General features: G+C 46.3%; 1 protein-coding gene across 6 annotated transcripts in view; it reads left to right on the top strand.

Moving 5' to 3' along the window:
- klhl29 (kelch-like family member 29) overlaps nt 1-25,865 on the top strand; it is a 732,755-nt gene that overhangs the window by 567,959 nt on the left and 138,931 nt on the right. For all 6 annotated transcript variants that reach the window (XM_085996817.1, XM_085996816.1, XM_085996818.1 and 3 more), the window contains 2 exons: nt 5,067-5,263; nt 13,740-13,999. In XM_085996817.1, the coding sequence (XP_085852943.1) occupies nt 5,067-5,263; nt 13,740-13,999 (457 nt within the window). The remainder of the gene's footprint in view (nt 1-5,066; nt 5,264-13,739; nt 14,000-25,865) is intronic.

The raw sequence follows: 25,865 nt of genomic DNA, 5'->3' as shown, positions 1-25,865 counted from the left end.
TTACTGCAGATGTGGTTGCTATGGATCACACTGGTGTCCACCAGCTCCCACATTCTACAGCTGCAACACATCACCTGCCCTGCCATCTCTATTGTATTTTATTTAGCTAATTAGGTTTTCAAGTTTGGAATATCACTTAATTATGTATAGTTTTTAATCTATAATCACGGCTCTTAATTTAAACCAATGCCTTAGTTTGGAGAAAAAGAAAAAAAAGAGAAGTACTCACCAGCCAATCACTTACCTGCTTTCCTGTGATGTTGCACTTTGATATTTTTTTCCCTTTCACAGGTCCATTCATTCCGCAGGCAACCTCTCCCACTCCCTTGCCTGTTCCTGCTCCCTCTCCCGCTCTCGGCCCTTCTTAAATCTGCCCCTCCCGCTCTCAGACCTTCTTAAACCAAGCGTTCCCACTCCCTCTCCTGCTCTCAGACCATCTTAAATCAGCCGCTCCCGCTCCCTCTCCCGCTCTCAGACCATCTTAAATCAGCCGCTCCCGCTCTCGGACCTTCTTAAATCAGCCGCTTCCGCTCCCTCTCCCGCTCTCGGAACTTCTTAAATCTCCCGCTCCTGCTCCCTCTCCCGCTCTCGGAACTTCTTAAATCAACCTCTCCCGCTCCCGGCGCTTCTTAAATCAACCTCTCCCACTCCCGCTCTCAGATCTTCTTACACCAACCGCTCCCGCTCTCAGACCTTCTTAAATCAGCTGCTCCCGCACCCACTCCTGCTCCCTCTCCCGCTCTCGGACCTTCTTAAACCAACCACTCCCGCTCCCGGCGCTTCTTAAATCAACCGCTCCCGCTCCCGCTCCCTCTCCTGCTCTCGGACCTTCTTAAATCAGCCACTCCCGCACCCACTCCTGCTCCCTCTCCCGCTCTCGGACCTTCTTAAACCAACCACTCCCGCTCCCGGCGCTTCTTAAATCAACCGCTCCCGCTCCCGCTCCCTCTCCTGCTCTCGGACCTTCTTAAATCAGCCGCTCCCGCACCCACTCCTGCTCCCTCTCCCGCTCTCGGACCTTCTTAAACCAACCACTCCCGCTCCCGGCGCTTCTTAAATCAACCGCTCCCGCTCCCGGACCACCTTAAACCAACCACTCCCGCTCCCTCTCCCGCTCTCGGAACTTCTTAAAACAACCGCTCCCTCTCCCGCTCCCGCTCTCCGACCTTCTTAAATCAACCTCTCCCGCTCACTCTCCCGCTCTCGGCCCCTCTTAAATCAGCCTCTCCCGCTCCCGCTCTCGGATCTTCTTAAATCAACCGCTCCCGGGGCTTCTTAAATCAGCCTCTCGGCTCTGTTTAAATCAGCCTCTCCCGCTCTCGGAGCTCTGTTTAAATCAGCCTCTCCCGCTCTCGGAGCTCTTTTTAAATCAGCCTCTCCCGCTCTCGGCTGTTTAAATCAGCCTCTCCCGCTCTCGGCTGTTTAAATCAGCCTCTCCCGCTCTCGGACCTTCTTAAATCAGCCGCTTCCACTCCCTCTCCCGCTCTCGGAACTTCTTAAATCAACCGCTCCCGCTCCCGGCGCTTCTTAAATCAACCTCTCCCACTCCCGCTCCCTCTCCCGCTCTCAGATCTTCTTAAACCAACCGCTCCCGCTCTCGGACCTTCTTAAATCAGCCTCTCCTGCTTTCGGAGCTCTGTTTAAATCAGCCTCTCCCGCTCTCGGCTCTGTTCAAATCAGCCTCTCCCGCTCTCGGAGCTCTGTTTAAATCATCCTCTCCCGCTTTCGGCTGTTTAAATCAGCCTCTCGCACTCTCGGAGCTCTGTTTAAATCAGCCTCTCCCGCTCTCGGCTCTGTTTAAATCAGCCTCTCCCGCTCTTGGCTCTGTTTAAATCATCCTCTTCCGCTCTCGGCGCTCTGTTTAAATCATTCGCTCCATCTCTCGGCTCTTTTTAAATTGACTAAATTAAGGACTGTCTTAAAGGAGGAACTAGAGGTAGAGAGGCAGTGAGATTTAAGGAAGGAATTCCAGAGCTTAGGGCTTAGGAAGTTGAAGGCACGGCCACCAATGGTGGAGCGATTAAACTCGGGGATGTGCAAGTGGCCAGAATTGGAGGAGCGCAGATATCTCGGAGGGTTGTCCGGCTGGAGGTGATTACAGAAATAGGGAGCGGTGAGCCCATGGAGAGATCTGAAAACAAGGATGAGAATTTTAAAATTGAGGCGTTGCTTAACCGGGAGACAATATAGGTCAGTGAGCACAGGATGATGGGTGAACAGGACTTGGTGCGAGTTAGGACATGGGCAGCTGAGTTTTGAATGACCTCAAGTTTACGGAGGTTGGAAGATGGGAGGCCAGCCAGGAGTACATTGGAATAGTCAAGTCTAGAGGGAACAAAGGCATGGATGAGGGTTTCAGCAGCAGATGAGCTGAGGCAAGAGTGAAGTCGGGCAATGCTACAGAGGTGGAAATAGGCGGTCCTAGTAATGGCGTGGATATGTGGTCAGTTTGCACTCATATAGATCTTTAATGCAGACGAACATCCCAACATGCTTCACAGAGGCAAAGAAAATGAATGTCGAACCAAAGGAGATATTAGGAGCGGTGACCCTAAGCTTGGTCAAAGAGGTGGATTTTAAGGAGGGTCTGAAAGAAAGAGGGAGGTGGAGAGGCAGAGGGATTTAGGGAGTGAATTCCAGAGCATGGAGCGTCGGCAGCTGAAAGCTCCAATAGTGGGGTGAAGGGAGGGGGGTGCACAAGAGGGATACAGTGATTCTGCTAGAAAATGCATGTTTGTGGATGCCTGGTATGGACAGAATTAAGTTTGGCTTGATGTCCTTTGTGTCAAAATGTCTGCCAACATTGGGTGTCCAGGGTTATGTATGACAAATAGCTGCTTGTATCAGGTACTGTAGGGTTGCCGGCAGCTGTGTCATTTTAAACCAGCATAAGTCATCACCTTAATGAGAAGGAGAACATTGGGAAAATAAATAAAATGCATATACCAAGCTCCACAAGCATAGCTTAAGAAATGTAACAACATCTCATACTTATAGGCTATTTATTTGAGTTTATTCACATTTTGTATATAGATATTATGGCTGGTCCATTTAAACTTGTGTTTGACATTGGCTATAAATAATATTTGCAGTGTTTTAAGTTTACTAACAGCCACAACATCATTACTTCTTAAGATTTTAGTCTCCCATAGTTGCTCAAATATTGTTTTTTGTGATGTTCAAGAAGTGGGAAGAAAGCTTGCTTCATTTTCATTTAATTTATTTTCATTTAACACCCTTATCCCCATGGAATGCACAGTTCCCCAGGATCAAATGTCAGGAAAAAATGGGCAGAGATCCAGATCGCCAGATCTGCTCCCCTTTAACATTGTTCCAGGATTCCCAGTGTATTCCTGGCATGGCAGAGCCTGCCTTATGCCTGTAATAGTACAGGCCCAATGGAGTGATTCCAGTGAGGTGAGAGGAGCCATTTCCAGCCTCTTGCCTCATTTCTGTGGGGCACCCCAAAAGATGGAGTTGCAGCTTGTTTCCAGATCCTGTCAACTAGAACATGCACAGAAACCCCAAGTGCAAGCTGAAGAATTAAGGTGAGCACGCCTCTAAAAATGTTTGCCCCTTCCCCCGCTCCTCCCTCCCGAATGTTTTAATCCAATTGCAACCTTCTGGCTGCTAATCTCCATCAGCAGACAGAATGCCCCATGACCAGACTCTCAGCTTCAAGCTGTAAATGACCTGTTCTGACTTTCCAGGCCCTACCACCAGTGCTAGGCTTTGCATGGGTGGGCCTATGCTGGGGGTTCCCACAGGCTAAGCAAATGGCCCAGAGCTGGAAATGTCAATGATCCCCGGGCTAGACAGGAGCAGTGCTCTAGGATCCCTGGTGTTTTCTCTAAACAGCCCCTACCTTGAGTACATCATACAATATGTCTAAGCTGAGATTTGTTGGAAGAGAATTTCTATTTTTCTTTGCAAACAGCACCATTATCCCGCATTTGCACTAAGGAGCAATGAGAGGTTGGTTTTAGTTGATATAACTCCTATGTGGCACAGAGTGCTATTATAGAAATGGTTGAAATTTACAGCCAATAAATTATATCTATTATTAAATCTCAAATGTCTTAAACTTTTAAGATGTTTTATAACATTTGGAAATTAGAAGCTGGGGTAGTTTCCATGTTTATGTCACAACTAAAATACAGAAAAACTGCAGAAATAATAATGTTACATTTGGAGGTTTTTGTTCCAAATATTTATGTCATTCATATTCATGAATCCATTGCCACCTTGGACTGTACATTGCTGTATATACCTCAATATAATACCAAAATCTGATAACATTCTGTACAGTTCTGTGTACACAAAAGAATTATAGGGAAGGTGAAAGTTGAGAGACTATTAGAATTGGAAGCAAAACATGATTGAATAGCTGCAATTAGGAAATGCAGAACCATTATGCAAATGAATATATAGAGAAATTGTTAAAGCTTTTTGTGTAATGCACTTAATATCATGTTTTTCTTTAAGTAAAAAGATTTCACTTTTCATTTTTTTAACAGGGTTAATCATTTTTATTTACAGCTGCTTTTGAAGTATGTTTGGTGTCAAACTTTGTCTTCCTTAATTAACATGGCTAATGTACATTTAAGATACAGGATTGCTTGAAACCTCAGTGTTTTGCTTTATACAGGGGAACACCTGTTTAACAGACAGCCTAGGCCACAGTCATGGAACTCCTAAAGGATGGCTGCTGGCTTCCTGTGGCAGAATTAGTCCTTTTCCTCACCTTTCTGCTTTAACCATTTTGTCTATCTAAATTCCTCAGTTTATAAATTTGTGTCATTAGGGCTTTGCTTTTTGTTTATGAGAAATTATTTCATCTTCCTTTCATCCTTAAGTTGGTTTGTTCTATGTTTAATAACTTTTTGCATGATGTATTTTTTTGCACTGGGCGTTGCCTACTCTTTCTCTTTCAGCTCGCATTTTTAAAAAAAGTAGAACATTTTAGTGCAAAGTATGTGGAGTGATAAATGAAGCCACCTTTTCGTTGAACTATGAAAATAATTGGATTTGGGTCTAACTTCTAATTTATTGCCTGCCGTTGTTAGGGCTTCAAAGGACAACAAGAATGGTGAGAAGCTGGAGCTGACAATTTCAAACATAAATGCAGATGTACTGGAAATGCTACTGGAATTTGTTTATACTGGTTCACTCATCATCAGTTCCGGAAATGCAAAAACACTGTTGGAAGCTGCCAGTAAATTCCAGTTCCGAACTTTCTGCAAAGTTTGTGTATCATTTTTAGGTAGGTAAATTAATCATACATACATAAATTTATTTTTTATGCAGTGTACAAAACTGTAAAGCGGTCCCTGTGGCAATTTTTCCAGTAAGTAGCTGAGCCATACTGACCAAGAAGGTTCTGGGTTCCAGCCAATGTTCTCTGTAAGCTGCACTTTGTTCTGTGCAGCCTGTTTCTTTTACAGCATGGTCCCTTTAAATTTCTGCGCATGCACGGTGCATACAATGGAAAAGCCAGTGAGCGGCCTGCACGGGACCTTTCCCATTACAAGCTTAGAGGGAACATTAGTTCCAGGTTCATGTCAGATGTTCCAAGTTGTATAATATTACCCGCTGCCTGTGATAGGGGTACTACATAGGAATAGCAGTAGGCCATTCAGGCCCTCTAGCCTGTTCCACCATTCAGTTAGATCATGCTTGATCTGTATCTTAATTCCATCTAGCCACCTTGCTTCCGTAACCATTAATATCCTTGTTCCAGGCTTCGGAGCTTGAGCAGCAGCTGGCGTCACTGTGGTGCATTCATGAGGCTGAGAGCTACGTGGACAGCACGTTTCAGGAGGTGGTCACCTCACAGCGCAAGAGTGTGCAGGCAGAGAGGGAATGGGTGACCGTCAGATAGACAAGGAGGACCAGGCAGGTAGTGCAGGAGTCCTCTGAGTGCATCTCACTCTCTAACCAGTCTGGTGAGGGTGATGGTTCCTCTGGGGAGTACAGCTAGAGACAAGTCCACAGCACTACGGGTTGCTCAGCTGTACGGTGATGGGGAGGAGGAAGATCAGGAAAGCAATAGTGATAGGAGATGCAATAGTTAAGGGAACAGACGGGCGTTTCTGCAGCCGCAGACGTGATTCCAGGATAGTGTGTTGCCTCCCTGGTGCCAGGGTCAAGGATGTCACTGAGCAGCTGCAGAACATTCTGAAGGGGGAGGGTGAAGAGCCAGAGGTCGTGGTCCATATCAGTATCAACTACATAAAGAGGGATGAGGTCCTGCAGGTAGATTTTAGGGATCTAGGAAAGAGATTAAAAAGCAGGACCTCAAAGTTAGTAATATCTGGATGACTCCTGATGCCACGAGTGAGTATAGAAATAGGAGGATAGAGCAGATGAATGCATGGCTGGAGAGATGGTGCAGGAGGGAGGGCTTTAGATTCCTGGGACATTGGGACCGGTTCTGGGGGAGGTGAGACCTGTACAGGCCGGATGGGTTGCACCTCAACAGAGCCGGGACCAACATCCTCGCAGGGGTGTTTGTTAGTGCTGTTGGGGAGGTTTTAAACTAATTTTGCTGGGGGTGGGCACCAGGATGTAGCATTGGAGAAAGGAGAAACAAGGTGCACAAAGGATTAGGAGACAAATAGCACTAGAGTAAGAAATAGTAAGGTATTAGGTGGGGTCAGACTAAGAGTGAATGCAACAAGGTCTAAGATAGGTATACAGTGCATGTGTGTGAATGCATGAAGTGTGGTAAATAAGGTTGGTGAGCTGCAGGCGCAAATAGACACATGGGAATATGATGTTGTGGCGATAATGGAGACCTGGCTCAAAAAAGGGCAGGATTGGGTACTAAATATTCCTGGAAATAAGGGGGGGAATTTTGCCAGCCTTGGGGAGGCGGGTATGGAGGCAGGACTGCCGTGAAAATGGCAAAAACTGAGCGCGAGTACCGAACCCGCTCGGACCCACCTCCGTGCCATCTTCCCGGGAGGCGGTTCCCTGACTCGCGCAGTGACCCGTCTCCTCAAGGTGGGAAGGGAATTACAGCCAATTAACTGTCTGTTAATAGGTAGTTAAGAGGCTTAGCCCCATTTTACCCCTGCAAGTGCGGGCTTCCCAACAGCTGCGAACCTTGCCAGGGTCAGCGAGGCGAGCAGTGGGTCTGCGGGGGTGAGCGAGATCGAAAAGTCCGCTGTGGAAGTGAGTGATGGGTGCAAGTGTGAAGAGTTAAGTATGAGAGGTGAGTGTAAAGTGTTAGAAAAAGTTTACTTCCCTTTCTTTCTTCCTGCATGCTTCAACCCTTGGGGATCCGGAGGTGCCTCATCTCAATGGCAGAGATGACAGAATGGCTGCTGCATTCTCAGATGCAGCTGCCATCTGATTTCTGCTGAGGAAAGAGGTTTGGTGAGCCTTCAGTACAAGAGCTCATCTTAGAACAGAGATTGTCAGTGTGTGACAGCTTCTCAAAGCTGTCAAAAAATTTTGACAGATGAAACGTCATACGCTGACGTCCTCTGTCACCGGCTTTCCCTTAATTGGCCGGCTAAGCCCGCAGGGCGGACTTAACAAGGTCAATCAAGGAAAAATAGCGTGACTTGGCCAGACGTTGTTCGGGGCGTGACTGAAACCCGACAACCAGCAGTCCCGCCCCCAACATGCCCCCATTGAGAAAATCCAGCCCAAGGTGTTCAAGAAAGATAGGGAAGGAAAGAAAGGAGGTGGTGTGACAGTATTGATTAAGGAGGATATTACAGTGCTGGAGAGAGAGGATGTACTGCAGGGGTCAAGGACAGAATCCATTGGTTAGAGTTAAGAAACAATAGAGGTGCCATTACACTACTAGGTGTATTCTATAGGCTGCCAACTAGTGGGAAGGATATAGAGGAGCAAATTTGCAGGGAAATGACAGAGAGATGCAAGAACTATAGAGTAGTAATAATGGGGGACTTCAACTATCCTAATATAGACTGGGATAGTAATAGTGTAAAGGGCAGAGAAGGGGAAGAATTTCTGAAGTGTGTTCAGGAGAACTTTCTTGATCAATACGTTTCCTGCCCAACGAGGAAGGAGGCATTGCTGGATCTGGTTCTGGGGAATGAGGTGGGTCAAGTAGGGCAAGTGTCAGTAGGGGAACATTGATCACAGTATCATAAGGTTTAGATTAGCTATGGAAAAGGACAGGGAGCAATCTAGAGTAAAAATACTTAATTGGAGGAAGGCCAATTTCAGTGGGTTGAGAATGGATCTGGCCTGGGTAAATTGGAATCAAAGATTGGCAGGCAAACTGTAATGGAACAATGGGCTGCCTTTAAAGGGGAGATGGTTCAGGTACAGTCGAGGTACATTCCCACAAGGGGGAAAGGTAGGGCAACCAAAGCCAGAGCTCCCTGGATGACGAAAGAGAGAGAATAAGATGAAGTAGAAAAAGGGGGCGTATGACAGATGTGAGGTTGAGAATACAAGTGAGAACCAGGCTGAATATAGAAAGTTCAGAGGGGAAGTGAAAAAGGAAATAAGAGGGGCAAAGAGAGAGTATGAGAATAGATTGGCAGCTAACATAAAAGAGAATCCAAAAGTCTTCTATAGGCATGTAAATAGTAAACGGGTAGTAAGAGGAGGGGTGTGGCCAATTTGGGACCAAAATGGAGACCTACACATGGAGGCAGAGGGCATGGCTGAGGAACTAATTGAGTACTTTGCATCTGTCTTTACCAAGGCTGAAGATGCTGCCAAAGTCATAGTGAAAGAGGAGGTAGTTGAGATACTGGATGGTAAAAAAATTGATAAAGAGGAGGTTCTAGAAAGGCTGGCTGTACTTAAAGTAGATAAGTCACCAGGACTGGATGGGATGTATCCTAGGATGGCTCTCCTTAATTAGTTTAAACCTCTCCAAGTGCCCGTTACTTTTTTCCTTGATTATTGTTTCTAAAACTTTGCCCACCACAGATGTTAAACTGACTGGCCTGTAGTTACTAGGATTGGCCTTGCACCCTTTCTTGAACAATGGTGTCACATTTGCCACTTTCCAATCCTCAGGCACCTCCCCCGCATCTAGGGAAAACTGGAGAATTATGACACGCCCTTCCGCTATCTCCTCCCCCACTTCCCTTAGCAACCTGGGATGCAAGCCATCTGGACCAGGCAATATCCATACCCAGCCTTTCTAGTACATCCTGTCTATCAATTTTCACTCCTTCCATTGCTCCTACCTTTTCTGCTTCTACCGATATTTTGTCAGCATCCACCTCCTTAGGAAACACCAATACAAAGTACTCATTGAGTATTCTAGCCTTGCCTTGCTCCTCTAAGCATATATCACCTTCTTTGTCCCTAATAGGCCCCACCCTGCCTCTTAATACCCGCTTACTGTTTACATGCCGGTAGAAGATTTTTGGGTTCCCTTCTATGTTAACCGCCATTCTACTCTCATATTCTCTCTTTGCCAATCTTATTTTCATCTTCACTTCCCCTCTCAACTTGCTGTAATTGGCCTGGTTCTCCCTTGAAGAATTTACCTGACATGCATCATACACCGTCTTTTTTTGTTTCATCATCTTCTCTATCTCCCTCGTCATCCGAGGAGCCCTTGCTTTGGTTCCCTTACCCTTCCCTCTTGTTGGTATGTACTTGGCCTGTACTTGGAACATCTCCTCCTTAAAGATCACCCATTGTTCCGTTACAGTTTTTCCTATCGGTCTTTGGTTCCATTTTATCCTGGCTAGATCCTTTCGCATCCCATTGAAGCTAGCCCTATTCCAGTTTAGAACTTCCACTCTAGATTGTTACTTACTCCTCTCCATTGCTAATCTAAATCTTATGATACGATGATCACTCGTACCCAAGCGTTCTCCCACAGACACTTGGTCGACCTAGCCCACCTCATTCCCCAGCACCAGATCCAGCAATGCCTCCTTCCTAGTTGGGCCAAGAACATACTGTTCAAGGAAATTCTCCTGAACACATTTAAGAATTTCCTCCCCCTCCTTTCCCTTTACCCTAGCATTATCCCAATCGATATTTGGGTAATTAAATTCTGCCAATATCACCACTCTATAGCTCTTGCATATCTCTGCGATTTCCCTGCATATTTGCTCCTCTACCTCCCCCTCACTATTTGGAGGCCTATAGAATGCCCCCAATAGTGTGATCATATTCTTTTTGCTCCTCAACTCTAACCAAATGGATTCTGTCCTTGTCCCCTCCAGAAAATCCTCTCTTTCCAACACTACAATGTCTTCCTTAATGAGCACGGCCATCCCACCTCCCTTTTTACCTTCCCTATCCTTTCTGAACACCTTGTATCCTTGAATATTAAGTGCCTAGTCCCCACTGTTTTTAAGCCATGATGATTGGCAGAAGAACCAAAGGCGACATGAGGGGAAACTTTTTTACGCGGCGAGTGGTTAGGATCTGGAATGCACTGCCTGAAAGGGTGGTGGAGGCAGACTCAATTATGGCTTTCAAAAGGGAATTGGATTAGTTCCTGAAGGAAATAAATTTGCATTGCTACGGGGAAAGGGCGGGGAAGTGGTACTAGCTGAAGTGTTCTTTCAGAGAGCTGGCATGGGCACGACGGGCTGAATTGCCTCCTTCTGTGCTGTAACCATTCTATGATTCTTATTGCAAGGGGGTTGGAGTACAAGAGTAAGGAAGCCTTACTACAATTGTACAGGGCATTGGTGAGACCACACCTGGAATACTGTGCACAGTTTTGGTCTCCTTATCTGAGGAAGGACATAGTTGCCTTAGAGGCGGTACAACGAAGGTTCCCTTGATTGATCCCTGGGATGAGAAGGTTTTCCTATGCGGAGAGATTGAGTAGATTGGGCCTATACTCTCTGGAGTTTAGAAGAATGAGAGGTGATCTCATTGAAACATATAAAATTCTGAGGGGGTTTGACACGGTAGATGCTGAGAGTTTGTTTCCCCTCGCTGGAGAGTTTAGAACTAGGGGGCATAATCACAGGATTATTGCTCAAGATAAAAAATCACGGGATTGGGGGTAATATTCTGGCGTGGGTGGAGGATTGGCTCTCTAACAGAAAGCAGAGAGTTGGGATAAATGGTTCGTTCTCAGATTGGCAACCAGTAACTAGTGGTGTTCCGCAGGGGTCAGTGCTGGGTCCCCAACTCTTTACAATCTATATTAACGATTTGGAGGAGGGGACCGAGTGTAACATATCAAAGTTTGCAGATGATACAAAGATGGGACGGAAAGTAGTGAGTGAGGAGGACATAAAAAAACCTGCCAGGGGGAAATCTTATGTTCTTATCCATTCGACACTTCTGGGTGAAGATGGTTGCGAATGGGTCTGCCTTGTTTTTTTGCACTCACCTGCTGGACTCCGCCATCGTTGGGGATGTTCATGCAGCCTCCTCCTCCCATTAGTTGTTTAATTGTCCACCACCATTTACGACTGGATGTGGCAGGACCACAGAGCTTTGATCTTATCCGTTGGTTGTGGGATCGCTTGGCTCTATCTATAGCATGCTGCTTCCACTGTCTAGCCTGCATGTAGTCCTGTGTTGTAGCTTCACCAGGTTGGCACCTCATTTTCAGACAACCTAGTGCTGCTCCTTGCATGAGATCTTTGGTTTGTGGGCTGTTAGCTGCCTGCTTTTGTGTGTATTGATCATTTCAATAATCAGCTCTAGCTGCTTCTCAAGATTAATTATAATTCTTCCAAAGTGCAGTTCAGTTTGCAGAAAGCTAATAGTACAGCAAATCTGTCCAACAGCAAACCTAAACATGACTGATCAATTATTATTCTTTCCTAAACACAATGTAAAGCATTCCCACTTGATAATAGTAATGATACCTTCTTTAATGTGAAACAATGAGCAGGACTTGGGCTACCTGAGCTGACTCCAACCAACAAAAGTTCATGTTTTACCAAGCGTAGCTGAGATAATGCACTTTCTGAAACAGCCGAGCTGACACTAATCTCGTCCATGTCAGCTGCAGACATATTCTAATAACCTGTCTTTAGCTGACAATGTTACTTTCGCTAAAGAGCAGTTGTATTGTACACAGTACAGTGGGTGGTGCCATAATGTTTCCATCTGTAGTGCTACAGCATCTTGAGCTGCTTTACTGTCATTTTTTTTTGTCGGAAAACATCTCTTATCCTTCGCCACTATCCAATGTCTGTTCAGCAATGTTGAGGAGTAGTCAGAAAAGTGCATTATTTTTTTTTTAAGACTGAGTCACCTTTAGTAACAACTTGATAAGAGTTATTACACAGATTGGTTTTCTGCTGTGTAATTGTGACTTGCTTCTATCCGAAACAAATTTAACTAGTACCTAAAAATGTTTAGTAAATTATATGTTGTTGCTATTAAGTTATAAATAGTGGCCCTAAAATTCCATGCGGGACCCCAGTCTCCTGCCATAACTGGTGGGAGACCTCAGAATTTAAGGGCCAATTTAAGGGTATCTTGATGGTTCTCATTAAAGTTTCATGAAGGGCCACAATCCCACACACTGCTGTTTAAGGCTGTTCTTGAGACTACTACGAAACACTGCACAAATGAAGTAATTATGTTAACCACGAGATAGCCTTTTGATCAGCAGGAGTTAAACATAAGAGTACAATGCTGTGTGAATCATAGAATCATAGAAAGTTACAGCACGGAATGAGGCCATTTCGGCCCATCATGTCTGTGCCGGCCAACAAAGAGTCCAGCCTAATCCCACTTCCCAGCTCTTGGTCCGTAGCCCTGCAGGTTACAACATCCCAAGTGCACATCCAAGTACTTTTTAAATGTGGCTAGGGTTCCTGCCTCTACCACCCTTTTAGGCAGTGAGTTCCAGACCCCCACAACCCTCTGGGTGAAGAAACTTCCCCTCAAATCCCCTCTAAGCCTTCCACCAATTACTTTAAATCTGTGCCCCCTGGTTTTTGACCCCTCTGCTAAGGGAAATAGGTCTTTCTATCCACTTTATCTAGGCCCCTCAATAAGGTCTCCCCTCAACCTCCTCTGTTCCAAGGAAAACAGACCCAGCCTATCCAGTCTTTCCTCATAGCTAAGATTCTCTACTCCCGGCAACATCCTTGTAAATCTCCTCCGTACCCTCTCTAGTGCAATCACATCTTTCCTGTAATGTGGTGACCAGAACTGCCTGCAGTACTCTAGCTGAGGCCTAACTAGTGTTTTATACAGTTGAAGCATAACCCCCCCTGCTCTTATATTCTATGCCACGGCTAATAAAGGCAAGCATTCCATATGCCTTCTTAACCACCTTATCTACCTGGCCTGCTACCTTCAGGGACCTGTGGACATGCACTCCAAGGTCCCTTTGTTCCTCTGCGCTACTCCGTGTCCTACCATTTAATGTGTATTCCCTTTCCTTGTTAGCCCTCCCCAAATGCATTACCTCACACTTCTCCGGATTGAATTCCATTTGCCACTGTTCTGCCCACCTGACCAATTTATTGATATCTTCCTGCAGTCTACAACTTCCTTCTTCAGTATCAACCACACAGCCGATTTTAGTATCATCTGCAAACTTCTTAATCATACCCCCTATATTCAAGTCTAGATCATTGATATATTACCATATATGTGTGTTATAGGAAATTCCTTATTGCTACATAAGGTATATCTGGAACAGCTATTATGCCAAGGTCCAGAAGCCTTGGAACTGAGAACTTTATAATGAGTGTGAGGTATATGTTCAATGATGATGTGACTTGCACAGCTAGTGAAAAATCCTTTAGGTTAACAGCTAACACCCTTTGTGTGTTTTGTTCTTCTTTCAGAGAAACAGTTAACGGCTACTAACTGCTTAGGAATCCTAGCTATGGCAGAAGCTATGCAGTGTAATGAACTACACAACATGGCAAAAGCCTATGCACTGCAAAACTTTCCAGAAGTAACAACCCAAGATGAGGTTCTGAACGTCTCAAAGGATGATCTTATTGCCTTTCTCTCTAATGACAGCCTGAACACAAAGGCTGAAGAACTTGTGTATGAGGCTGTAATTAAATGGATTAAGAAGGATCCAACAAACCGAACACAGGTACATCTCTTGAATTAGAACAACAGTTAACATTTCTCCATCCTAAAGTATCATTTCTTTGCATAGCCTAGAAATCTAAACTGGGCATTTCTCCTTGGCTGCAGCCACTGTAAACTGGCTCTCCAACATCCTACTTTAAAGATTTCCCCCTAAATGTCTTCCCCATCCTTCCTAAAGGTATTGTCTCTTGCTGGGGTATAGTTCTATTGTGGTGCCAGCAGTTCTGCAAAGCCCAGCCCATGTGACCATGGTTTACTGGTCGCCCTTTGTTTGCCTTGCTAGTTACATCTTCAAAAAACTCATAAATTTGTCAAACTCGATTTGCCTCTCATAAAACCATGTTGACTCTGCCTAATCATATTATGATTTTTCTAAGTACCCTGTTACCGCTTCCTTAATAATGGATTCCAGCATTTCTCGATGATTGATGTCAGGCTAACTGATCTGTAGTTCCCTGTTTTCTCTCTCCCTCCTTTCTTGAATAGCAGTGTTACATTTGCTACCTTCCAATCCGCTGGGACCGTTCTAGAATATGAACAATATAAATACAAGTTGTTGTTGTTTTTGTTGAATTCTCTACCCAAAGGGCTGTGGATGCTGAGTTGTTGAGCATATTCAAAGCTGAGATAGATAGATTTTTGGACTCTAGGGGAATCCAAAGATGTGGGGATCAGGCGGGAAAGTGGATTTGAGGTTGAAGATCAGCCATGATTTTATTGAATGGCAGAGCAGGCTCAAGGGGCTGTATAGCCTATGCCTGCTCTATTTCTTATGTTATTATGTTCTCATATGAACTAAGATAGCATTGGCAGGCTATTTGACCATAGAACAATCCCAGCCACAACCAATCCAGCCCTCGCAAACATGCACGCCTGTTCCGTTTTTAGTAAGTGTCACTGGATAGCAATCAGGAGCAGCACTCTGGTTGGTTGTAGCATCCCAAATGTTGTCTCTGATAAACTCATCTAACCTGGCACAATTCACTGATTGCAGGTAATATTTATAAGCCCATCAATTCCTTAAGATAATGATGACCAATATTTAGTGTAAGGAAATTCTGTCATTAAATTGTTCAGGATAGTAACCGCTTTCTTCTATGCAAATTTGGTAAAACTTCAATAAAGACAATTTTACTTTATAGGGTTCTCTTCCACCCTCTTCGTTTTGCTATTCCTTCATATTTATTCAGCTTCTATACCCAAAATGGTAGGGTGAATGAAGATGCTCTTGGATAGCCGATACATTTTGTGTGAATGTGATCTGGGGAAGATTTCCCATCTGGTTTTCTGTTATCTGGACTCTGTGAAGTGTCTCCCAAAGGCCGTTGTCTGAGATTGAGAGCTCAACAGAGTGGAGGATTGTGGTTGCTTTCCACCATTCTGTGATGTGTTGCAGTTGTGCTCCAATGAGCTATGCTACCCTTTTTATAAATACTGTAATTTTTTTGAAAGTATTCTAAAACCAAGTTTACTGTTGGACAAATCATTCATCATGTTACCAATATTCATGTTTTTTGGAGGAGATGAAGTTGGTGCCCATCAAGGTGATATATTTCAGATTGGATCTTCTTAGGCAGTCCCTCGGAACCGAGGATGACTTGCTTCCACATTAAAAATGTGTTCTCCGGTGACTGATGAGACCAATGCAGGACCTACTGTCTCTGTCACAGGTGGGGCAGATGGTGGTTGAAGGAGCGGGTAGGTGGGTTTGCTTGGGTTGACTTGCGCTTGGCTTCCGCCTGCTCCCGGCGAAGAGACTCTTGCTCGGTGCCTTCCCAGATGCTTCTCCTCCACTTTGTGCGGTCTTGGGCCAGGGATTCCCAGGTGTCGGTGGGGATGTTGCACTTTTTCAAGGAGGATTTGAGGGTGTCCTTGAAGCGTTTCCTCTGCCCACCAGGGGCTCTCTTGCTGTGTCGGAGCTCCGAGTAGAGCGCTTGTTTTGGGAGTCTCGTATCGGGCATGCGGACGATGTGACCCGTCCGTCGGAGCTGATCGAGCGTGGTCAAAGCTTCAATGCTGGGGATGTTGGCCTGAGCGAGAACACTGACGTTGGTGCGCCTATTCTGCCAATGGATTTGCAGGATCTTGCGGAGGCAGCATTGGTGGTACCTCTCCAGTGCTTTGAGGTGCCTGCTGTACATGGTCCATGTCTCTGAGGTATACAGGAGGGCGGGTATCACTCCTGCTCTGTAGACCATGAGCTTGGTGCTGGGTTTGAAGTCCTGGTCTTCAAACACTCTCTTCCTCAGGCGACCAAAGGCTGCACTGGCACACAGAAGGCGATATTGGACTTCATCATTGACGTCTGCCCTTGTTGACAGTAGGCTCCCGAGGTATGGAAAGTGGTCCACGTTGTCCAAGGCCTTGTCGTGGATTTTGATAATCGGGGGGGCAGTACTGTGTGGCGGGGGCAGGTTGGTAGAGGACATTTGTCTTACGGATGTTTGGTGTAAGGCCCATGCTCTCATACGCTTCAGTGAAGGTGTTGACGATGGTTTGGAGTTCGACCTCTGAGTGTGCGCAGACGCAAGCGTCATCTGCATACTGTAATTCGGCGACAGAGGATGGGACGACCTTGGATCTGGACTGGAGGCGATGGAGGTTCAACAGTTTCCTGTTTGTTCTGTAAATTAGCTCCACTCCAGCCGGGAGCTTACTGAGGATGAGATGGAGCATTGCAGCAAGGAAGATCAAGAAGAGTGTTGGTGCAATGACACAGCCTTGCTTGGTCCCAGTCCATACGTGAATTGGGTCTGTGGTGGAACCATTGGTCAGGATCACGGCTTGCATGTTGCCGTGAAGCAGGCGGAGGATGGTGACAAACTTTTGGGGGCAGCTGAATTTGAGGAGGACACTCCATAATCCCTCACGGTTGACAGTGTCGAGGTCAAAGAAGGCCATGTACAGCAGTTGGTGCTGTTCCCTGCATTTCTCTTGTATTTGATGCGTGGTGAAGATCATGTCCATTGTGCCCCTTAGTGGGCGGAATCCGCATTGCGACTCTGGAAGGAGCACTTCAGCCACTGGGAGAAGGTGATTGAGGAGGATTCTTGCGATGACTTTCCCTGTGGCAGACAGCAGGGAAACTCCTCTGTAATTACTGCAATCGGACTTGTCACCATTCTTGAAGATGGTCATAATTACGGCGTCTCTGAGATCCCTTGGCATGCTCTCCTCCTTCCAGATTAGAGAAATTAGTTCATGAATTTGCGTCAGTAGTGCTTTTCCGCCATGCTTTAGTGCCTCGGCAGGGATTCCATCTGCTCCTGGGGCCTTGTTGTTCTTCAGTTGTCAGATGGCCTTTTCAACCTCTTGCCGGGCTGGGGTTGTGCTGAGCTGGTGGCGAGTAACATGCTGCGGGATTGAGTTGAGGACACTCGTGTCGAAGACAGTGTCTTGGTTAAGGAGATCTTCGAAGTGCTCCTTCCAGCTATACCACAGCCAGCTGCAGAGCAAGCTACCTTATCAGAGTATAATTGTCCCAATTTCAGAAGAGAATGATTGGGCCAGTATGATTTTCCTCAATTCCCACACTAGCTGTCTTTATGGCTTCTGTAAGCAAGAATTCCAGTTTTCTGCTGAGCAGTTCCAGTTTTGTGCTTATGTCCTCTAGGAACTAGGTTGAGATGACTGTCAAATCTTGAAAACCTCTTATCAGATCACCCATTATTAGCCTTATCGTATATAGTGAAAAAGGCTCAACTTCTTGAGTCTTTCTTCATGACTATAAACCCTCATCTCTGGTAACATCCTAATAAATTTGTGCTGTACTTTTTCCATTGCTTTTATATCCTTCCTATAATAGAATGCCACAAATTGTGCACAATACTCCAAGTGTGGGCCAAAACCTTGCTTTTGTATTCTGTGCCTTTAGATGCAGAACCAAGGAATCTGTTTTTTTTGATAACCATATCTACCTGTGCTGCCACCTTTCATGACCCATATACCTGGATATCAAGGTTCCCCTACTCCATTTAAAATATTACCATTTAAGATGTATTTCCTTTTCTTATTCTCGTGTCCAAAATCTATAACTTGACTTTTGTTTACATTGAATTGCATCTGCTCCCTATCTGCTCTTCTATGTCCTGCAGTTTTTCACAATATGCTATATCCCAACAATTTAGTGTCAATTTCAAATATCCCTCAATTTCTCAGGGCAGATCATTTATGTATATTTACGTAAATGATACTGACCCAACATAGACCCTTATGGAACGCCACTCACCACTTCTATCCGGCCAAAGAAACTTACTCTTAATACAAACCTTTGCTTTTACCCACCATCTATCTCAATCCAATTGGCTACATTCCATGAACTCCTTATGTTATATCTTTGTCATAAATCTCTTGTATGGTATCTTATCAAATGCTTTTTCAAAATCCATACAGAACACAACCATTGCATTCTTTTTATCTATTCTCACAGTTGTTTCTTCAAAGAATCTATAAATATAATCTGCCTTTTAGAAATCTCTGCTGACTATCCCCAATTAATTCATGGTTCTCCAACTACTTAGCAATGTTGGCCTCTTTTATAGACGCTAGTACAAGTAAAACTAAGTTGTCTATAATTTCTAATTTGCTTATCCCTGTTTTTTTCCCTGAATGGGGAGCTATATATACTAGTCTTCAATTCCTTTGCATATTTTTTTTAACCACAAAATTAGTCAGAGCCTCCACTAGTTCCAGATCCTGGAGATTTATCTACCTTAAGTTAGAAAGCCATTTGCCTGAATTTTGCACTAAATTGTCTTAGCAACTGTTCATACATTCAAGGCACCAAACCATGGAAAATATGGTTGTTACATGCCAATATCCATACTTAACATAAATCCTCAAACATAAAAGGTACACCTCTGGGAATCTTTCTATTGATGTGCAATTTGTCACTTCAGTACTGTTAATTGATATTGAAATAGTAATGTCTTGAGAAATAGCTAGTTGAACTGAAAACTCTTATGGGCAGTTTCTCATTCTTTTTTTACTGAAATTAGTAAGCTAGAAAAATACTAATTTCAGTAAATTATGGCATGTTTTCTTGTTTGTGTATTAATTGCCATTTTATTGATCCAAGTAATGAGTTAGAAAGTGTGCATGAAAAATCAATGGCATGAGTTAACTTAAATATAAGAGAAAATGCCGTTCACAATTTAATTAAAGATTGACATTTATTGTATGCTGTTACTCATTTCAAATTTTAAGGGGGAAAAATTGGGTTGGTTAGCGCCTCCCATTAGCACCTCCAGGGGGCGCTAACGACTTACCGCCCGAGCGCGGCGATTTTAGCGCCGCCCAAGCGCGGCGATTTTAGCGCCGCCCGCAAAATTGACCTGGCGCTTTGTGGTGGCACTAAACATGACCGCCACGATCTCCTGTGCCCAGAGACCATGACATCATCCAAGCGTGCAACGCCCCGGTAGTGCCCCGGACAGGAAATTGATACTCGCCCCCTGCCTTAGCGCCTGGCACTAGGTACGACAGGTAGAGGGGAACGTTTTGCAGTCGGCAAGGAGCTGGGGGAGTGCTATTTAAAGGCGTGCGTTTCCTGCTTTTACCTGTCGGCAAAATATTTGGCATACACAGGTTGGGAGAGGGAGAGAGACGTCTGGAGACATTTAACGCTATCCTACAAGGAGTTTTGTTCCTGAGCAACATGTTTCAGGTTCCTATTTATCTGGCCTTCATATTTACCACATTTATAAGATTTTATGGGGGCTGCACTAACTCGGGGTGTCGTCCTCCAGTTTCACCTTCGGAGGCAGCAGAGAGAGAGTTGCAAACGTGACCAGAGGGAGGAGGGCCAACAGGTCTCTGCACAGGAGATCTTGCCCTCCCAGGGTATTCCGGGAGCAATTCTCCTACATTCATTTGTCCGAGGAGCAATGTTTCAGAAGGCTGCGCTTCAGCAAGGAGGTCCTGAGCCTCAGCTCAGGACCAGGACGTCTCGGTCGGTGGCAGTGAAGGTGACGGTGGCTCTGAATTTCTATGCCAGCGGCTCCTTCCAGGCTTCAACTGGGGTCATAGCGAATATCTCCCAGTTCGCTGTCCATTGCTGCATCCGGGAGGTCAGAAATGCTCTCTACAAAAGGAGAAGGGAGTACATCTCTTTCCCCATGACCCAAGACAAACCGTGTGAACGCGCATATGGCTTTGCTAGGATAGTGGGCTTCCCCATGGTGCAGGGCGCCATTGCCTGCACGCAAGTGGCATTGTGGGCACCTCATGAAAATGCAGAGGTGTTCTGCAACCGTAAGGGAATCCACTCTGAATGTGCAGTTGGTGTGCGACCACAGACAGTGCATCCTCGCCATCAATGCCCGCTATCCTGGCAGCAACCACAATGCTTTCTTACTGCGCCAGACTGGAGTCCCAGACCTCTTCCAACCACCACGTCAATGTCGTGGTTGGCTCCTTGGGAACAAGGGTTATTATCCACTCTGCACCTGGCTGATGACACCGCTCTGTAACCCCAACACTCCTGCTGTGCTCGCATACAATGAGAGCCATAGCGCCCCTAGGAACCTCATTGAGCAGACGATCGGCGTCTTGAAGCAACGGTTCCGGTGTCTTGACCACTCTGGAGGAGCCCTGCAGTACTCTCCTGAGCGAGTATTACTTTTCATTGTTGTGTGCTGCATGCTTCATAACATTGCAATCATGAGGACACAGCCATTGCCACCAGGGATTGGTGGACCACATCAGGAGGAGGAGGCAGAGGAGGAGGATGAAGAGGAGGATGAGCAGCACCAACATGGGAGGGAGGTGCTCAATGTTGCCTCTGCAAGGGCCGTCCATGAACGCCTGATAAGACACCACTTCTGACGAATGACAGAGAAGATGGCTTTTGGGATGAACAAGCACATCATCGCAAGCATCCCGCAGCCCCTATTGCCGGGCAAAGCTCCAATGAGTCAATTTAGCAAAGTTGTAAAGTTCCAATAAAAATTATTATTTATCTGACAAATTGTGTCTTATTTATTGAGCGCAACCAATAACAAACAAACACAACAATTCATTAACTAACAAAACTCGTTCTTGCCACATCGAGATAAGCGTAAACAGAGTGAACAATATATTAACATGAACATCAAACTTTGACACAAACATTCCCCCCATTTATTGGAGAATTTTTACTCTTCGCCCTTCGAGAATGATCTCCATCCCCTGTGCACTTCCCCACTTCCCACCCTACTACTCCTCCATAATGTGGCCCCAGTGGCTGCAGCAAGGCTAGTGGAAGGCTGCTGAATGTTGGATCCAGACACTGCAGATGGCCTTGAAGGACGCCCTCAACCAGCTCTGGGCCTGGAGACTGCACCAATTCTGCATGGGCGGCAGCAGTCTGGGCTGGCTGTGTTACAGGCTGTGGCAAGTGCAATGCAGACTGGCAGTGGTGGGAGCAGGAATGCTGTCATCCTGAGAGAGGACAGCACCTTCCTGCTCGACCAACACACTGCCACTCCCCCGGGGCAGTACCTCAGCATCTGGAGCAATCTGCTCGAGCACGGATTGCTGGCCTGCTGTGGCACCGTCAGATCCCCGGTGTACAATGGGCGACCCAGCAACTATGGCAGCAGTCAGCGCTTGCATGACATCAATCTGAGACTGCATGAGAGCAGTCTGCCATTGGATGGCACCAGCCACTAACTTGATTGCAGCACTAAGTCGTTGCGTTACGTCGGATCCTGCCACCTGACCCATTACACGCGGCATGGGCTCTGGGTCCCCACGGTCTCCCTGCAATTCAACCATCCTCTGCAACGAGGCAAGGATGGGTTCAAGGGTTTGCGCACAGACAACAGCTGTGCTGGCGGCGGACTCCTCCACGCTCCTAGCCAGTGCATCCACGCTGTCGGGCACCCTTGCCATTGCACCCATGAGCTCTGTATGCATACTCACAGCCTGGGTATTCATGGCCGCTATATCGAGGTCCTCATCTGAGTCCTGTGCAGCAGAACTCATGCGCATACTCACCCTCCGAGGAGATGGCCCCCGAGCTCCCCTTCCCCCATGGTGTTGCTGCAGGCCACGGGTTCCCAGAGCTTCACCCTCATCAGAGCCTAACCCCCTGATCCCCTCCAGTGAACGCATGGCCCCAGTATCGGAAGTGTCGCCCTTGGGAGACGCAGGTGGTGAGGCTCCGGCTTCCTCTTCCTCCTCCTCCGCTGCCGCGTCGCTGCCACTTGCAGGTTGAGGGACAGGTTGGTCAGCTGGTGGTTCACTGTCTGAAAGCAGGAAGGTACAAGAGTGACTTTAACGTGAGGGCAGGGGGGCAGGAAGCGAGCAAGGACTGGAGACAGTATAGTTAGATTAAAAGTGTAAAAGGCTGGTGTTGTGAGGGGGAAGTGGTATGAGAGAAGAGAGAAAGCTGATGAACATACCATTGCTGTCCCCAAGGGGGTTGACCTCTCCAATGGCAACAGCGCCAACTACATGACTGGCAATGAGTCTGTGGTCTCTCTCCTCCAATTGTGTGAGGGGGTGCAGCTCTGCCTGTCCTCCTCCCATCCGTTGTTGCTCCCTGCGATTATGTGACAGCTTGGCCTGCAAGAAAAAGGACAGCGTGTGAGTGAGTGTGCAGCCATGTGTTAGGCAGATGTGCCTACCATAGTTGAATAGCTGTTAACATCTGCAAAGTGTGGGATGTGCATGTGACTTTTATGAGATGGGCATAGTTGTTGGATGAGTGTTGGGCATTTGGATATTTACACCGTCTGTGCACAGAGTGAGGTTGAGATGGTTGGATGTAGAAGTTTTGCAAGCAGGTATTCACCCTGACCACCCGAGTGAGATCATTGAACTTTTTACAGCACTGCGTATGCGTCCTTTGCACCAGGCTCCGCGATGACATATATTGGGCAACCTCCCTCCAGACCCTTGTGAACTCGCGGGGCAATGGCCTCCTGCCAGTGTCTGGAAAGAGCATTGCCCGTCACCATTCCACAGCACCAACCAGAGCCACCAATGCCTGGTCGCTAAACCGGTGAGCTCTCTCCCTGGGTCTCTGAGTATCCATTATAAATCTTGGATGAAGATTTTTAACTGCTTGCAGGCCGGAGTCAAACGCTGCAATGAGCAGGGTGTGGCTGTGCAGCAAGATGGACCCTCCCCTTTAAGAACTGGACGGCGCCAGTCTGTCTGAGTACAAGGTAATTGACATCACCTGAGCTGTAGTAGCGCTCTGAGGTAGCGCCTCACTCCCTGACGTTCGCACCCTAAGAGAGGTGTGTAGCGCTTGATTTAGAGCTCCAATCACTTCCAGGGACGCCAGAGACTAATTTTGCGGTCGGCGGCGATAATTAGCACCGGGCACTAAAATTTGCGCCCGGCCGATATTAGCGCCCCAAAATGGGCAATGTCCAACTTTTCCCCCTAATATATATAATATATATATATATTAATTAAAACTGGTGTGTTCTCTTAACTGTCAACAGCCTATGGAGATTTTCATGTTAATTTTGTCCACCCCCTGTTGCATTTGTAATAAGCTGTGACCCCTGCAGGTGGCGGTCTAACAGGGTTTTCCACATTTAGCGCATTCAGCCCTTTGTCACACTATTCAGTCACAGAAGCCTGTAACTTGCCTATTAAACACATGGATGAATTTCCATACACTGGCCATTGGGTGACTCTGCACCAATTTTGGTCCAAGTAGCAAAGGTGAATAGCAGGTGCATTTTAGCCTTTCCACAAAATTGACAATTTCAGCGTGCCGTACTATTATTAATGTGATTTAATTTACCCACAACTTACGCTCTCCCCACCAGAAACAATCCCCTCAGACAACAGAGGTTCTATCTGCTGAATATGTTCTTCCCCCCCCACTCCCTGCCCACAGCTTTCACTCCCACCAAGGAGCACAGCTTTCCCTTCCCCTCCCCTTCTTCCCCATACATTTGCATTCCCCAAACATTCCCATTCCCCCATCCTCACCTCCCCTCCCCTCTCCCCCTTCTACTCTTCTCCCCTACCTTGCTCCTCCCCACTTCCCTCTTCCCTTATTCCTTCCACCATCCTCATCCCCATCCCCCTCTATGCTCCTTCCCCCACTCCAACTTTGGTCCAATTATTTTCTGCCCTCTAACGTTGCTTATAGAACCATAGAAGATAGGAGCAGTAGGCCATTCGGCCCCTCGAGCCTGCTCCGCCATTCAATGCGATCATGGCTGATCATCCAAATTCAGTACCCGGTCCCTGCTTTCTCCCCATACCCCTTGATCCCTTTAGCCTTAAGAAATATATCCAACTCCTTCTTGAATATATTTAATGAACTGGCCTCCACCGCCTTCTGTGGTAGAGAATTCCACAGGTTCACCACTCTCTGGGTGAAGAAATTCCTCCTCATTTCTGTCCTAAATGGCCTACCCTTTATCCTTAGACTGTGTCCCCTGGTTCTGGACTCCCCGACCATTGGGAACATCCTTCCTGCATCTAGTCTGTCCAGTCCTGTCAGAATTTTATAAGTTTCAATGAGATCACCTCTCATTCTTCTAAACTCCAGCGAGTACAAGCCCAATCGACCCAATCTCTCCTCATACGTCATTCCTGCCATCCCAGGTATCAGCCTGGTGAATCTTCGCTGAACTCCTTCCATGGCAAGAACATCCTTCCTCAGATAAGGCAACTAAAACTGCACACAATACTCAAGATGTGGTCTCACCAAGGCCCTGTACAACTGCAGCAAGACATCCTTGTTCCTGTACTCAAACCCTCTCGCTACGAAGGCCAACATACCATTCGCCTTCTTAACCACCTGCTGCACCTGCATGCTTACCTTCAGCGACTGGTGCACAAGGACACCCAGGTCTCGTTGCACTACCCCTTCTCCCAATCTATTGCCATTTAGATAATAATCTGCCTTCCTGTTTTTGCCACCAAAGTGGACAACCTCACATTTATCCACGTTATATTGCATCTGCCATGTTTCTGCCCAATCACCCAACATGTCCAAATCATCCTGGAGTTTCTCGACATCCTCCTCACAGCACACACGCCCACCCGGCTTTGTGTCGTCTGCAAATTTGGAGATATTACATCTAGTTCCCTTGTCTAGATCATTAATATATATTGTGAATAGCTGGGGTCCAAGGACCGATCCCTGCGGTACCCCACTAGTCACTGCCTGCCACTCGGAAAAGGACCCGTTTATTCCAACTCTTTGCTTTCTGTCTGCCAACCAGTTCTCTATCCAAGTCAATACCTTGCCCCCAACCCCATGTGCCTTAACTTTACATGCTAATCTCTTATGCGGGACCTTATTGAAGGCCTTCTGAAAGTCCAGACACACCACATCCACTGGTTCTCCCTTATCTATTTTACCAGTTACATCCTCAAAAAATTCCAGTAGATTAGTCGAGCACGATTTACCTTTTGTGAATCCATGTTGACTTTGTCCGATCGTGTCACTGTTTTTCAAGTGCTCTGCTATTACATCTTTTATAATGGACTCTAGCATTTTCCCCACTACCGATGTCAGGCTTACCGGTCTGTAATTCCCCGTTTTCTCTCTACCACCTTTTTTGAATAGTGGGGTAATATTAGCTACCCTCCAATCCATGGGTACTGTTCCAGATGCCATCGAATGTTGGAAGATGATCAGCAATGCATCTACTATTTCTAGGGCCACTTCCTTAAGTACCCTAGGAGGTAGATTATCAGGCCCTGGGGATTTATCGACCTTCAATCCCATCAATTTCCCTACAGATACTGATTTCTTTCAGTTCCTCCCTTTCATCAGACCCTATGTTCCCTGGCATCTCTGGGAGGTTATTTGTGTCCTCCTTTGTGAAGACAGAACCAAAATATGTATTTAGTTGGTCTGTCATTTCTTTGTTCCCCATTATAAATTCCCCTGATTCTGACTG

The sequence above is a fragment of the Somniosus microcephalus genome, chromosome 9 (genome assembly GCF_052327205.1).
Source record: "Somniosus microcephalus isolate GS21.2 chromosome 9, FLI_Smic_1.0, whole genome shotgun sequence".
In the NCBI taxonomy this organism is placed as follows: domain Eukaryota; kingdom Metazoa; phylum Chordata; class Chondrichthyes; order Squaliformes; family Somniosidae; genus Somniosus; species Somniosus microcephalus.
Note: the sequence above shows the minus strand (reverse complement) of the source record. Positions and strands in the feature narration are given on the sequence as shown.